Here is a 16,527-nt window from a genome sequence, read left to right on the forward strand (position 1 = left end):
CACAAGACGACTTGCAGCAGCAGAAGGACATCATGTTTTAACATGGCTTCAGAAAGTGGCCCATGTTAATTTACGTCACCTCTACTCTTTATTTAGAGCAGAATTAAATTTAGAAACTTAGTAGTAATTATTTTGGATTTAAAGTAGTTACACAAATACATAAGCTCATAGTGATATATATATATATATATATATATATATATATATATATATATATATATATATATATATATATATATATATATATATATATATATATATCCTACATTTTCGTTTCGAGCAATTGAAAAAATTACAAAGCTCCACCACACCCTCCTCACAAATACATATAATACATATAATACAAATACATATATCTAAGGGCCACGTATATAAGGTCGTATTTATATTTAAAAAGTAGTTAAATGATACGTATAATGAAGTCTTATATCTGCGTAGCGGTGGCTGTTGCTTGTGTAAGCCTATGCGTTGGAGGTGGCGCTTTCCCTGTGTCTTCTCTCTCGAGACTGCAGCCTATAAATGAAGACGCTCTACTGATGCACCCTCGCGCCTCATATCGAACCAGACTAAGTCCCTCTCGCGCAGACTCACGAGAAGAGCCTAATGGAAGGGTTTGCGGTCTGTGTGGAGAATCGGGCATAAGACCTCAGTCGCCTGGTAGCAGCGGATAGGTGAGTAGGAGTTAACAAGACAAAAATCGAAAATATGGTAGGCCATGCCAAACTTTTTTTTCCTTCATAAACTTCGCTAGTAGATATAACTAACCTCTTCGGTTACCTTCAATTTCCATTATTCTATGTTTATAATTTAGAATGTGTGTGTTACTCCTTCCGTTGTCTAATGTCAAAAGCCAGTCGTTTTTTCTTTGTTGTGAACTGTTGTAGCTCAGTATGTCCGATCTGAAACAAGGCGCTGTCCAGTATCTGGTTCTGAAATTAAATAAGATTTTATGTCTCGACTTTATGGCACAGTTCGCATGACATCCTTTTAAATTATCATGGGCTCAAGTATCGTTTTCCACGAGTTGTTAACAAATCGGATGTTAAGTCAGTTATAAATAGCGAACAGAGTTTGCATGTTAAAAAATCACATAACCTGTGCACGCTGTTCAAATTGTCTGCGTCAGAGGAAATAACTTTTCACTTGACATAACTGAAAACATCATATTGTGGCGATAACATATTTTAGTTGTGATAACAGAGTGAAAACTAACGGAGTCACATTACGTGTTGCAAAACTGCACGATTTATCGTTTTCATGTTGTTACATGATGTCTGTGTACCGTTGGGTATGTGCTGAGTTGGGCTATTCGCATTATGAAATTAGGCTATTTTGGTAATTTTGGGCAGGTAACCAAAGTAGCCTATCTGGATTTTCTGTTTTTGCTTTAAGTCAAAGTTTATAAAATGATCTTAATCATAGTGCTACCAATTTGAAATGGTGTAAGGGTAAGTGACATACTCATGCGGTCAGACACTGCGGAGCGCCGAGCGCTCGAGTCGAGATTGCGTGGGTGGGAACAAGAAGACAAAACAGCAGTCTAAGTGTATGTTGCGGAGGAGCGCGATGAGAAATGCGCAAAATAATAATTGAAAAAAAGATTGGTCAAAAAGTCAAAGCAATTTACTTAGAATGGAATCTACTAAGTAGAATGGAAAGTACTGTTAACAGAAGGCGATTAGAGTCCGTAAGGTGACGGGTGCTGACTGCCTCAGTTGCCGAGGATATAGCCAATGCAAGCGGATAGACGTTACTTGCTAAGCCCGGTGCCCTCGAGTGGTTCTAGAGTATGTTTTAACATTATATTTTGAGAAAGAAGTGGTCGTTGTTTTAAGAGGAAAAACATTGTAGACCCAATTGCACCATTAGCATGTGTCTGGCATAATGAGATGAGTAGAAGAACACCTCTGATGTAGAATGGCTTATAAACATTTAATGGCCACACGGAAATCTGTGGAGTAAAGGCAAACTACCTGGAAAAACTGGGTCTGTATTTAACAGTCAGCGGGAAATGTAGCAGCCTCTATAGTGGCCTAAAACGATGGTCTGTCTGTGACGGACGTGTCTACCGAATGAGTTTCAGTCTGTGCTATAACGGACGACTCTAAAACATTTGTGCAGCCAGCAGACATCAACTCTGGTCACGGTCCGTTTCCATGGTTCTCTGTTTTTGGGATTTACTAATATTTTTTTTTTTTTTTTTTTTTTTTTTGGAACACAGGAATCTTATCTGGCAGCGTTTGCTGCAGCTTTTACCATAGAGCAGTTTTGGAATTGCTTCTGATTCAAGAATCCGAAATGGTCATAACTCCGATATACTTGTGACGCACAAGTCAGGGCACCTGTCAAGAACAATACAATGCGTAGACTGTCAGACGGATTTCTGCATCAGAGCTTTAGGCAGATACCCTCCCCTGCCTTATATGTTCTGCACAAAAATCCCTTTGACCTGACTAACCGAATGACTCTTTGTTTAAGTGTATTTCTGTTTGAAAGTTTAATTGTTTTTTTGTAAGTTTAAGCCTTGCATGAAACTTGTAGCCTAAATCAGATAGGCAAGGATTAGGGTTGTACCTGAAAATTAAATACAGAAGTTGTTCTGGTGTAACACAGGGCTTCTCATTTCCACACTTGGGTCCATACTGCCCTACTCATGTTCAAGTGTTTCCTGCTCTAGCACACTAGATCCAGCTCGTCAGCTCAATATCTGGCCCTTCATGAGCTGCATAAGTTGTGCTGTAGAGCAGAGTTTACTTGAAACTGTGCAGGATAGTGAGACCCAAGGACAATAGCAAACAGCCCATGGTCTAATGCACGGTCTGACATATCAGACAAACAGTCCACAGTCTAATGCTTAGTCTGACGTATCAGACAAATAGGACATCTTGGGTCAGAGTCATCAGCTGTGCAAGCAGAGTGCAAGTAGATGGTAAATTGAAAAAGGTAAGCAACAGAACCTGTTTATATTCAAATTTCAAGAAGTGTATTCACTTGAACTTTCATCTTATTAAATAATTATTCATCTTGAGGCATGTAATTCAGTGACTACTGCAAATTAATTAGTGAATAATATGAAAGGTATATATTTACAAAGGTGAAAATCCCAAAAATTCTAAAAGGGATTAAAGGTCGGAGTGTATAAATAAGTTTTTTTTCCATAAAAATGCAATTGACTAATGCAATTTGGCTTCGGGTGCTTGGAATGTGCATTGGGCATTATGCTTTACATCGTGTCATAGCACATGAGAATGAATATGCAGTCACTGAGTGCCATTTCAGTCTTATTGAAAGTAGATGTGTGTTTATCCAGAAATGTATGATAATGTTAAACAAAAATGGTTGGTTAAAAGGGTATTATTGAGTTCTCACTTGCAGGGTGATGCCAGTAGAATTTTAATTATTCTTCAGATTCTTTAAGTGGCAACTTTTGTTAGAACATTGCTCTGAAGGAAGGCGACCTTTCCATTTTATGTCTGATGCTTTTTTGCACCAAACCATTGTGTCTGATGCACAATAAAAACTGGGCCTGTTGAGCCATAGCCTTTTGATGAATCACTCTGGAGATTGCTGACATAAAGAAAACCACAGTGAAAATCTCATAGGTCAGAGGCCAAGACATTTGTCAGACATGTCCCAGAAGAAAACAAGTGAAGAGAGATATTAGAGACCTGGTGGTACAGTGCCAATGCTTCACCTGAGATAAGATCAGAGGCACAGTGGAATCAGTGTAGAACAGTAGAACAGTGGAATCAGTGTAGAACCTTTCTACACTGTTGGCCCAGTCCATATGTTGTTGCCAGTGTAAAAAACAAGACAAGAACAAGAAACAATGTTTGAAGGGTTAGGTGTAGCCTAAGGCCATCTCATATGGGCTATAACTAGTATGCACGCTTGTCCATATGAACAATGCAGAAAAAATCCTACTTGGGAACTATTTCCCTAAAGTGCCGTATAACATTCCCAGCATAAGGTGACATTCCAGGTAAATTGTCCCATTGAATACATTTAACACGCCAGGATGATCTAAAGTCTGCGTTGAGAAAACTAGGAGCAGAAGATAGCTACCAAAATGCATATGACTAAAACTTTGCTCTGCTTTAAGAAGCTTTTTCTGAAGACACTGACATGGCATTGGTTGAATTATCATCTGGTTCACGATTTCTCTGTTCCTCTCTGAAAGGCTGTTGAATGGCAAAGCACTGTGCAGGGCTTAATGGCGCCCCCTCTCTGCACATAGTGCACACTGCACCCTGTATCACAAAGCAAAAAGCGCAGCAATGGGTGATCACTCAGTGGCTTTGTGTGAAGCCCAGAGTGCAAGACCCTAACACCCCCCGCCCCCCCCACCACACAAACACTAGGAGGTGAGATGTTTTAAGATGTTTTGCAGCAGATTATTCTAAGCAAATAAGAGTGTGTAGGTGAGATCACCCTGTGAGCCTGAGTGATTGACAGGTCATATTAGAATGCAGGTAATGGTGTGTATGTGAATGTGTGTGCGCAAAAGATAACAGGAAGAGGAGGAGGAAATGGAGAGAGAGTCAAGTGCAAAGAAGTGGTAGGGGTGGAGGGCCTTAAGCCTGCTGTCACACACACACACACACACACACACACACCCACACACACACCCCCCCACACACACACACTCAGGAAGAGATCCTGTGCTTCTCATTCCTGACAAGTCCTGCATGACACCCCTTGTTATTTTTAACTCTGCACGATGGGATAACTATAGATAGGCTTGTGACAGAGGTGGAGCTGTTATTCATTCATGTGTACACCAAGCACGAGTTACACAGGATCACACCTCACCTTACACAGACAGAAAGATAGACAGATAGAAATAAAAGAGTCTGATTTGAAAATATTTTTTATACAACACCTGTCTGGTGAGAAGTCGGTTTGTGTGGCCCACAGTGTCTTGCCAAGCGTTCTGATCTTGTTTACCCAGGCCTTTTTCATTTATTTTGTTTGACTTTCCACACCCTGAAGGTCTGCAGTTTCCATCCTTTCCCACATCAACACTCCTGTGCAAAGGTTCCAATCAAATTTTGTTATTGTTCTTGTTGTCAATGCCATCGTAGAAAGTGATGAAGGCTAATGAACTATGGCCTAGTTAGCAGAGTCAGGAGCAGTGTAGTCCTGCTCATCTGCCGGTGACTCGTGACTGTGTTTATATTTGCTTTGTGAAAACTTCATTGAGTAGGTCGTAATACGCACCGTTATGGATGGCCCGTATACTCACGTACATGAAAGGAGCTTTGTAAAAATCCAGGCAGCGGTGGCACTTATAAACCCATATTTTTTCCCTCCAAATGGAATAATTAATCAGGACAGTTGATGACATGCTCGCAGGACTATGTGTGTGTGGACAAAGGGCTTGCTTCAGACAGTCACATGGCTGATCTTACACGACTGGGGTGAATAGTGAACGCTAAAATATGAATGGAGTTGTGTTTCAAGAAGACCTTGGGCCAGGAGCACATTCCCCTCTGTCTTTCATCTGTAAACAATGTGATCTCGTAGCCTTATTTAGGAGTAAAACTCTGCAGAAGATGCATGCTGATGTCTCTGATGTCTCAGTAACTAAAATTTGTCTGGGACTCCATGAAAGCAAAGTCCTGGCTTATTTTTTTCAGTTATTAATCTGACAGCATGTTATGCATATCATACTTATACAGCGTCAGCACTACACTGAAACCAATATGAAAGTGACTACAAGAGTGAAGAATGAAAATCTGGACCCACTGACAGGTTCTTGGACTTTACAGGTTTAATAAAATCAATCAAATTTTAAAGGTTTATTTTATTTCTTTGTTGTTATCCTGTCTATTGATTTTGTTCTAGATCTTCAATATATTAAGAATTGTTTCAAATTGTGTGACCTGATTTGATTATGTAGTGGTTTTCACTGTTTTTATTAAATTTCTACATTCTTTGCTTTACACAGGCAAACAATGCCGCCTTTGTCCACCTACTGACTCGCAAACATTTATGGAACATATTCATCCCAGTCCCTCCCTCAAGATGAACTCCTCTGATGTCACCACTGTCCCTGTCCCGTTCTGGACTTCCATGGTCAACTCCAACCAAGTTTCCAATTCCCCCAACATCACTGACGCTCCACACCAGATGAAGGCCAAGGCATGTGAGCAACTCACTATCGCCACAGAGGTCTTCCTCATCCTTGGCATCATCAGTCTCCTGGAGAACATTCTTGTTATCTCTGCCATAGTGAAGAACAAGAACCTACATTCACCCATGTACTTCTTCGTGTGCAGCCTTGCTGTGGCGGACATGTTGGTGAGTGTCTCCAATGCATGGGAGACCATTATTATCTATCTGCTCAACAACCAGCAGCTGGTGGTGGAAGATCACTTCATCAGGCAAATGGACAATGTCTTTGACTCCATGATTTGCATCTCAGTGGTGGCATCCATGTGCAGCCTCCTGGCCATTGCTGTGGACCGCTATGTCACCATCTTTTATGCGCTGCGCTATCACAACATCATGACTGTGCGGCGGGCAGCCATGATCATCGCTGGGATCTGGACCTTCTGCACTGGCTGCGGCATCATCTTCATTGTGTACTCAGACAGCACGCCTGTCATCGTGTGCCTGGTGTCCATGTTCTTCATTATGCTGGCCCTCATGGCTTCGCTCTACAGCCACATGTTCATGCTCGCCCGTTCACACGTCAAACGCATTGCTGCCCTGCCAGGCTACAACTCCATCCACCAGAGGGCCAGCATGAAGGCGGCGGTCACACTCACCATCCTGCTGGGCATCTTTATTGTGTGCTGGGCCCCATTTTTCCTTCATCTCATCCTCATGATCTCCTGTCCCAGGAACATCTACTGCATGTGTTTCATGTCACACTTCAACATGTACCTCATCCTGATCATGTGTAATTCTGTTGTTGACCCTCTCATCTATGCCTTCAGGAGTCAGGAGATGCGTAAGACCCTCAAAGAGATTATCTGCTGCTACAGTCTGACGAATGCCTTCAGAATGTCCAAGTAAAGTGCAAGGCATGGTGACCCAATGTTCTCCAGCACACAATGACAAACCCAAACTGTGGATTGGTGTATCGTTCCTTTGTGTGACTATGGGAAGTTCTCTCGAATGTTCTACTTGTACTCACAGTGACTCATTTGGCTTGTGTTTTTTTTTTGTTTTTTTTTCTGGAACATTCTAAAGCCAACAGCCTACAGTGTTGGTGTTTGTTTGAGAATGGAGGGCCTATAGTAGAACAGCAGAGTGAAGTTTAATATCACAAAGGATTTACTAGTATGCATCATGCAAATGTATTGAGACTGTAATGCTTTGGAGACTGTCGCTGTATATAAAACAATGTCTGCAATGCTTACTGATAAATATCATAGACTAATAGTAAAGATTACTTTGCAGTGCTTTTAGATGTAAGTAGAATTTGGCCTTGGTTCTCATCACACAATCATGAAATAGTCTTTCAAATTGTGTCAAAGAAACAAAGTGTCTACAGACACACAGCATTTCAAGTGTTTTTCAAGTGGTGTGCATTAACGAGTAAACCAGTTATTAGTGCAATTAGCTAAAGTTATTTTTAAACGTTTCGATTACTGTTTGCCTGCTTAAAACCTCTGAAACTTAAAGGTGAATTACAGTATAACACTTAACCGAAAAAATTAAGTATGGCTCCATAGAGACATGGCTATGTTTACTAATGTTCCAAGAGTAAAACACTGTTTGTGAACATCATGCAGTGACCATGGGCTCAAGCTGTGGATGCACAGTATGGCTTTCTTGTGCTGGAAATACCGTGAAAGGGACTTTGTTTTGTAGAATATATCTAATTATGGTTTCATAAAAAGGAACTACCGAGTTAGTTTCTCTCACTTCTGCTTAAACTGATTTGGGAATGAGAATGTAGAAGAGGTGACCAGGCAAAAAGTGATTGAGCAGGAAATGCATAAAGATGGAAGAGAGAAGGATGACTGGCATTCCAAACACATATAAACTGCATTTCTGTCCTCAGTGCAATATTTATGCTCCTTTCAGGTGGAGAAAAACAAGTTCTGCATCTGAAATACATCTGGCTTGTAACATTTCCAAACATTTCCCCCTGGGTTATATAGTGAGCCAGTAACGCTGTAGACAAGCATTTTTGCTATTCTGGATATCCTGCTGATCTGAAGCTTTTAAAGGAGTTTTTCCTCTGTTAGCAGTGTTAAAAGTAGCATAGAATACCTCACTACAGGAATCCATAGTAAAATCATTAAGTGCCAAGATGAAAAGCTGTATCAAAGATGTTGTGATAGTCTGTCACAAACACTGTCACAAACACTGTCACAGACACTATAGTTGACAAGTCTGATGTCCCCTAGGACTTAGATGAAGAAGTCTCATTTAGTGGTTAGCATTCAGGAAACAACCTACAGTTTGATCTTTGGATGTGTTGTTCTCTTCAGCATTGAAGAGGACAAGTGAGCATGCCAGGTGAAGACCTGAGATCCTGACTGCAGAGTATTGTAGAAATACAAGAGGATAATGTTCAATGGAAAGAATAAAACATATCTAAAGCTCAGTGATCTAATTTGTTAGTCCTTGCCATTGGCAGACTTACTCATGAGATCAAACAAGAAGCGCTTCCTATCAAAATGACAAGCTTACACTCCACAATGCTTGCACTGAACCACAAACAGCACCCACTATCCTAAGATGGCCTATCAAGATTAATTTCCTGTGGAAAAAATACGAGATACTAACAAGAAAAAAAACAAAAGCATAATTACTTTTTATTCCAAACTAAATTATGCAAGTATCCATGATCTCATGGTTTCAGAGCAAATTTGTATAATGAAATCTTCCTGTAATGCCATTTCCTTGTGGAATGCACAGTGAAGAATGAAAGTAGTCAATGTGCAATAGAATTTACATTTTGAACATTCAGAAACAGAATGTTTTTGTTACTGACCAACGAACCTGACTGTCAGAGGGCAACAACAATAATAATAATACACCCTAATGAAAAATAAGACCCATTAATAGGAGATGCTAATCAAAACCGTGATATGCTAATGAAAAGCAAGATGTGCTAATGAAAAGGAAGTACGCTACTGTAAAGAAAGACATCTGAAGATAATTGCATTACAGGTCAAAGGCAACATGTAATTTTACCTTAATTATGGCTGTTGATGTGGTGTATCATTTAAATCAATGTGTATTGGAAATCTTATATTTCCATCAGTGTTTTGTTTGTACTGGCTTTGTCTATGTGTTATTCTAGTTTCAGACTGGGCAGTTGTTCTCAGGTTGGTAAACACATTACATGTGGGGGTTAGTGTTTAACCACATTTTCTGTATTTCTAATTAAGTCACGCATGTAACAAATACAGTATATAAATTTGATTGTTGAATGAAAACCAAGTGATGGTGAATTCTTTAGCAGACATGGGGATGAAATCTGAACAGCATGCATATCTTAGCAGTGGTAGAAGATCTGACCTCTGCTACTCTTAATAGGTAAGCAGCGAGTTTCGTCGTTGATGGCAATGGACACCTTATCACACCAGCACTGATCCTTGGTTGTTCGTTGCAAAGTGCAGATTTACTCTTCAGAATTAATCAGATATACCCTTCAGAATTACATCTGACCAAATGTAGTTTACATCAGGCTGTTTCTCGAAGACAGCCACATTCCCTCCCTGCCAGCGGGGTGCAGTATTGCAGGGACAGCTTCAGCCTGTTATCGCTCCTTGGCAGAGCCGGCTTTGCTCTAGTGCCGATAGGAGGAAAATCCATCTGAAAGCCACTCAGAATATCACAGCTGCTACCTCAGAGACAGTCTGTGGTGTTCTGCCCTGAGCACAGAGCTTGGCAATCTCAAGCTCCTGGCAGTCTGTTGCTGGTGCGCGTAATGACATTATTCCCATGCGGCCATAGAACACTGCCACATGGCAAATGGGACAGTTTAGTGATCACTGTATGAAGTTCAGAGGTTTAACTATGGTGATGCAACTCATTTTTGGAAGGCAGAAAGCAATCAGTGTGTTCACAAGCAGCAGGATCTGAGGATATAATACACTGTCCAAAGCTGATGTGTCACAATGTGCTGTACTTTTTTTGCCCTGATTTAATCTAATTAAATAGAACTTTAGCAGGTGTTTTAAAGAAATTATGCATGTACAAATAAATGATTGAAATTAATTTCTTGTATCTTTGTCTAATTTGTATAAACTGACTGATTCTCAACAACCACAAAATAATGAATGCATGTAACTGCAAAATATGCAATGACTTCATTTCCCCCCCAAATACTCTTTCATTTTTAAATTGCCCACTTAGAAAAAAAAAGAAACACATAAGCAAGTATTCTCTTGTAATACAGACAATTTTTAAACATTAGTTTTTAGTGAATAAAGTGGTTTTATTTCTTTAACATATACATATGCTATATTGTTAATTAACAAATAAGCATTAATTTGGACAAAATGGTCATAGCTGTCCCTGTTGAACTGATCATGTCTTAACACAGCATGGACCAACACGGTCACTGTTGAATTGTGGAGGGCTTCAGTTGAAATGTATTGCAGTGTACTGCAATGCTTTTTTCTTTGTTGAACCAGAGTCCACCTCGTAATTAACCAATGATGAGTCGAACTGGGTGTTTTGGAATGAAAACCCACTAAAGCTTGCCTCTACGTACTATGGCTTAGGAACAAACCTTCACAGCACTCCTGCACTTATAGCTCTTATTTATGATGCAATCAATTCCTCTTATCTGTTTATTTTAGCCTTTACAAGACTAATGAGAAGAAGGGAATGGCTCTCACATCTCACAGCAGCACAGCAGATGGGGAACCGGGGAAACTGAAACTCTTAAAACCTGAGCTGAATTATTGCAGCTGCCAAAAATCCAGTTTACTCACCCTTTACCCCCACCTTTCACTCTAAAGTCCATCCACAAAAGTCTGAAAACACACAACAACTATTATGTTATTCAGGACAGGTGGAGATTGTTGTTCTGGCAAGGCTGTATCATGTGAGTTTTTTCTGGGTGTTGTTTAACCTACCTGAACTATGTGAACACCACTTTCATTCTCCAGCTCCCACTACAGGTCTCTGAAGCACGCCCTCACCTACACTATAAACCTGGCCATTTTCTGGTTTCTGTTTTTGGACAGTGTTTTGGTTTTATCAAGCTCAGTGACTCCATCCAACCCCATGTGTTGGTGTTACAAGTGTGGAAGAAAGGCAATGTTCAGGAGTGTCAACAACAGAGCAATACAACAGGCTACCAGTATTCAAAGAGGAGCATGGTTAGAATTGAAAACAAATACATAAGCAGAAGACAAACAAACAAAAACAAACAAAAGAAGGAGAAAACAAAAAGGGGGGAAATAAGGTTTCAGAATTACACCGCTTTGAGCAGTGTAAGACATCGCAAATGAAAGAGCATTTATTGTCCGAAAACAAGGAGGGAAATCCAGACAGAGGTGCAGTAGAATGTAACAGGATTGACAGCTGTGGAAGTGTGGGAGGTGAGTATGTTGCCCAGCAAGTTGCCCCTGCGTTACCCCTGAACCATCATTATTTCTGCTGGATGCTTCCTCTTAGGGGCACACAGCCACAAAATATCGTCTGAGAGCCCCAATTTAGGACCTTGGCCCCTCAGAGAGAGGCTTTTCCCTCCCCATGACACAGCTTATTTCAGACCATGCTGGGCACATATTAATGTCAGGGGTAATTTTCTGCTGCTGAGAGGGACCAGATCCTTCTTTCCCAGAGCACATATAATTTCCCAGAGGCATGTTCATATGCATTCATTTTATTAATAGTTTTATAAACAGGACAAAAGCTTGGGGGAGAAATGTCTTTGTTGCCCTGGTTACTAAATACATGTGCTCTGTGTCCAGTATTGAGTTAGTGCAGTTGTGTTATTAGCATTTAAGATTCTTTGCAGATAGACCGTGTGGTATTCTGTGATCATTCATCATTAATAGCTTTGTTTTTACCCCACATCTTGTTCATTCAGCAATTCAGAAGAAGCAGGAACTGATGGTGAATGAAAAGTGTCAACTGTGTAGGATTTGTCCTGTGGGATTTGAAAGAAAGTAGGTTTGGGCAAACTGTACAGCCCTCTGTATGTTTAAATATCACCTTTAAGATTTGAAATGTTAACATCTACTGCAGCCAGTGTGACATAATGTCTAAAAAGTACTGGTTGACTGTGGTGACACGGAGTGGAAAAGGCTCTAATATTTGTATTAACATATAAATGCATTTACATTAATATTTACATTAATATCCACATTAATATTTATATTAAGCCACATTAATATTTATATTAATATTTGCATTCATATTTACATTAATATTTACATTAATATCGTTTGAAAATATGTTTTTTTTTTGCCTCTAAGAATCTCCAACAGGTAAGAAGAGATGTAATGAGTAAAGTACTTTTGGTTGCCCATGGTAACAGTAATTTCCCTGGTGAAGGCCCGTGTTCAAATGTTCTGTGGCATGTTGAAACTAGCGTCATCTCATTTGAAGAGCTTACAGAGCGGTCATAGCTGTGACATGGCGGGGGAACAGAACACCACTCACTGGTTAAGCGCCACTTGAAAACGTGGAACTGATATAATATCATATCGGCTGGATAAATGTGAGAAGCTGACACCAAATTAAATCTCTCACTTGGACAGAATCGAGTGAAAGAGCACAGCATGAGGATCCAGAACTCAATGCTTGAGGTTTTGAGATCTTGTTTCAATTTTTTTTCTCTCTCTTGCGCTATTACGATTGGTGGCAGGGGTCGTGCCGTAATGCTGTTTAAGATGTCTTGAAGGCCACGCAAACAGCAGACTTACATGTGAGGACTTTAAAAGGTCCTTTCGGCTGCGCTTAGCTCTGCTGGAGACCTGTTTTCTGCAGGTCTTTTATTTTAGCTTCACATCTCTGGTTGTGATGCGGGCCTGGAGCAGCCGCATGCCTGCACAGGAAACGACATATGGCCTGATCGTGCGAATCGGCGCACGGTGCAATAGTCGTCACACTTATTGTGTGAGTAAATGCGGCATGCAGATCACTGGACCCACGTTCAGATTCACAGACATCAAACAATTCCTCAGATTAAAATGGACACCCATCATTTTTATATGGAGGGATCCAGACGGCGTCTAAAATGGTCGCAATTACGATCAAAAATATTAATTCAAGAGTTTCCATGGCTCAGGCATAAAGCAGACAATGTTCTGCGACTTTTGTACAAAAAGCAGGCAAAAACAGGAACGAATTAAAAAACGCCCGTGAGATACTGATGAGGGTCGAAAGCATAAGAATGACTTTGCTCGCGATTACTTTGTCGATAAGAGTGCTCCAAAAGAACACCCAATAGCCCGCGCAGTGTCGCGTGCCAGCGAAAAAAACAAAACAAAACTGGAGAATGAGTGCAGCCTAAATGATAGCACAAGAGCTGCGTACTCGTGTAAATGTGTGTATGCAGGGTAATTTAGGAATGGATGTTTGTGATTGCAGGTTCTGCTGTGTATTGCGAGCTACAGTGTAACCAAGCACAAATTCCTTGTGTGTACAAACATACTTGGCCTGATTCTAATTCTGATTCAGGGATATTGCTGACAGAGCAGCTGTGGCGCTGGAAAACGCGCCCCATGTCCAAACGGTAATTGACAACTTTGCGATGTAAAATGGAGGTTTCTGCCCACTTCCTGGCCGATCGTTTAAAACTGCTGCTCATCTATCCGGGGTTATAAATATACTCAGTTAATTTTCATATAAATATCGTTTGTGTTCCCTATTTATCTGTTGGCAACATATTAGATAAGTAAAATTGTATTTTTTTAAATTTGATCTTTCATTTAAAGAGAATTGACAGCTTGAAAATTCGAATGTACGAACGAACATATTCTTATTTACGATGATGGCCTGAATTAGGAATTGAATTCCTATAATTCAGTACAAACTGTTCCTAATATCACAAAATATCACTGTTTACGTTTATTTATTATATTTTATTTTTTTTTATTTTAATTTTTTTTTAATTTATTTATTTTTACAGAATATTCCACAGCACAGGAGAGGATGTAAAATACACAACTCTTCATGGGATCCTGGAATTAAAATAAGATGGAAGAGTTCTATAGTATTATGGACAGAGGGAAAGATAAACCTCTGCTAAAATGATAGCAAGGTAAATGTGCAGGAAAAAGCAGAAATCTCATGAGAAGTAGGTCACTTCATTTGTAAAGCACAATGGGGCCAGTGTCATTATGTCATTAGACATGGCGGCCTCTGGAACTGGTCCACTCATCTTTATTAATGGTATACCTAACAACTGTGCCAACAGAAAGACACATGGCAAACCTCAATATCATATCACCTTGCACACACGAAAATATGTAAGAATTCACATGCATGACTGTAACCCAAAACACACTGCCAGGTTGATTTAGTGCCAGAGTTCCTCATAGGTAAAACAAGTGAAAAATCTCAGACCAGCCAAGTTGGTGGTCTGATTTACTTTTGCCTGTTTTCAGGAGACTTAAATCAGTCCCTGAAACAAAAACAGCAACAAAAACAAGATACTGCTAAACATCTGAGAGGAGCACACCAAGAGCTGTGTGACAGTGTGCAGCAGGATGGGTGAAACCACGTAAACAAAAAGGCATTTAATGAGAATGACAGTAAAATACAATAATACACAATACAAATCCAGTGCTGCAGTTGAGGATGAGAAGGTGGGCTGTATAGGGGCAAGCAAAGGACCAGACAGGAGGCTGGAGACCGGCTGGAATCCCAGGGACAAGGATATTGAACAGGGTGGGAATGGGCATGCTAACAGGGACAAGCAGGGACATAAAGGGAGAGATAGGAATAGCTAGCATAACAGTGACAGGGCACAGCAAAAACCACCTTGAAGGGGAATAGGAGGCAAGGGGCCAAGGTCAGGTGATGACGAGGGGGCTGTGCTGTGCACCGGGTGCAGCGGAAGAGGTGCTGGAGTAGGTATCACCCTGGACACGTGGCGCCTCCCATGAACAAAGAGTCCCTGGGGACAGGAGGCAGTGTGGGCTGCAATCGGAGGACACGCGCCCTCTGGTGAGCAGGGTATGAGAAGGGCGCCCTCTGGTGAGCAGGGTATGAGAAGGGCGCCCTCTGGTGAGCAGGGTGTGAGAAGGGCGCCCTCTGGTGAGCAGGGTGTGAGAAGGGCGCCCTCTGGTGAGCAGGGTGTGAGAAGGGCGCCCTCTGGTGAGCAGGGTGTGAGAAGGGCGCCCTCTGGTGAGCAGGGTGTGAGAAGAGTGCCCTCTGGTGAGCAGGGTGTGAGAAGAGTGCCTTCTGAGGTGCTGGGCATGTGAGGAGTGCCCACTGAAGCTCGGGGCTTAAGAGGCTCGTCCTCTGGTGTGTCAGGTGTGCCCTCAGTGCTCACCTAGTACGAGAGAGAGAGAGAGAGAAAACCAAATGAGTAAACTCCCCAGCACCCCACCCGAGAGAGGGCTAGTTACCTAACAATTTCCAGCTAGAAAGTCTGCAGAGAGGCAGGCCAACCAGCAGTCTCCCAAGCTGCTTGTGTCCCTCTCAACAAACTCATCCAGAAATTCTATATTTAGCTAATGCATTTATTATATCTGAACAATTGAGAATTAATGGTCTTCTGTTATGGAGACAGGGACCCAACAATGTCAACTTGGCAGTGGTGGGGCTTGAACTTGCAACCTTCTAATTATTAGTTAAGTACCTTATCCACTGAGCTACCACTGCCCATCAGGCACACACCAAATCTGCCAGATATTGAGCAGTGTGTCTTGTTCACGAGCCTTCTCTGTGATGTCGGGCAAGTCCTTCCAATGCAGACATCTACAAGAGGGTCATAACTTGGTCACAGACATAGTCACAATAACCAGTAAGGAATAACAGAGGAGTATTTATACATATATGCAATACAAACATGGGGAAAGGAATTAAACACAGGTAAAGAGGGTAAAATTCCTAACAAGGGGGACATGGAGACATGTGAAGACTGGAAAGTAAACAAAGTGCACATGGAGACACACTGACAGGGAAAACACAAACACCAAACAGAGTGTCCCATCATGGTGGTGCTGATGAGGTCACAGGGTTGTGCACTTATGGTTTTATACCACAACATTTCCACATTGTTCAGACGAATCTTCAGTAATGTGCAGTATACTGCAGTATACTGCTCACCTACAGTGAGAGTGAACAGCGCTGATAGTGGTGCAATTCTGAAATAACACATAAGCAATCAATAATCTCAAGCCTCTTAAAGATGAAATTGTATACATTTGTCCAGTATTCCCTTTTTAGCTTAAATCTTCAATTCCTGAGTTGAGTTTACCTCAAACATACAGGAAATTAATAATATTAATATTATTAATATTAACATTTGATATTATGTATAGTAATAGTCCAACTACTAATTTTAGCACTAGTATTAATACTACCAGTAATAGTAGTATAATAATGATTATATAAAGTAATAATTTGACTTCACTATTTTATTTT

At 40.8% G+C, this 16,527-nt stretch overlaps 1 protein-coding gene across 4 annotated transcripts; it reads left to right on the forward strand.

Annotated features, from left to right (window-relative positions):
* The first annotated feature begins 514 nt into the window (after nt 1–514).
* On the forward strand, nt 515–10,181 carry mc5ra (melanocortin 5a receptor). Of its 4 annotated transcripts, none has more exons than XM_081705417.1 (3): nt 515–671; nt 5,682–5,771; nt 5,951–10,181. In XM_081705417.1, the coding sequence occupies exon 3, from the start codon at nt 5,995–5,997 to the stop codon at nt 7,021–7,023; it is 1,029 nt and encodes a 342-aa protein (XP_081561543.1). In that variant the 5' UTR covers nt 515–671; nt 5,682–5,771; nt 5,951–5,994; the 3' UTR covers nt 7,024–10,181. The 4 variants fall into 4 exon arrangements, with proteins under 4 accessions (XP_081561543.1, XP_026878713.2, XP_026878715.1 ...); XM_027022912.3 differs by having other exon boundaries at nt 5,682–5,754; XM_027022914.3 differs by lacking the exon at nt 5,682–5,771.
* The last annotated feature ends 6,346 nt before the right edge of the window (nt 10,182–16,527 follow it).

This window comes from Electrophorus electricus, chromosome 2 (genome assembly GCF_041902795.1).
Source record: "Electrophorus electricus isolate QZ-2024a chromosome 2, ASM4190279v1, whole genome shotgun sequence".
Taxonomy (NCBI): domain Eukaryota; kingdom Metazoa; phylum Chordata; class Actinopteri; order Gymnotiformes; family Gymnotidae; genus Electrophorus; species Electrophorus electricus.

Bases quoted from the DNA above. Each gene is read 5' to 3' on its own strand.
- mc5ra (XM_027022912.3), top strand. From the start codon at position 5,706: ATGAAAGTGACTACAAGAGTGAAGAATGAAAATCTGGACCCACTGACA. The intron at 5,755-5,950 runs GTTCTTGGACTT...TGCTTTACACAG, and splicing joins AAATCTGGACCCACTGACAG to GCAAACAATGCCGCCTTTGT.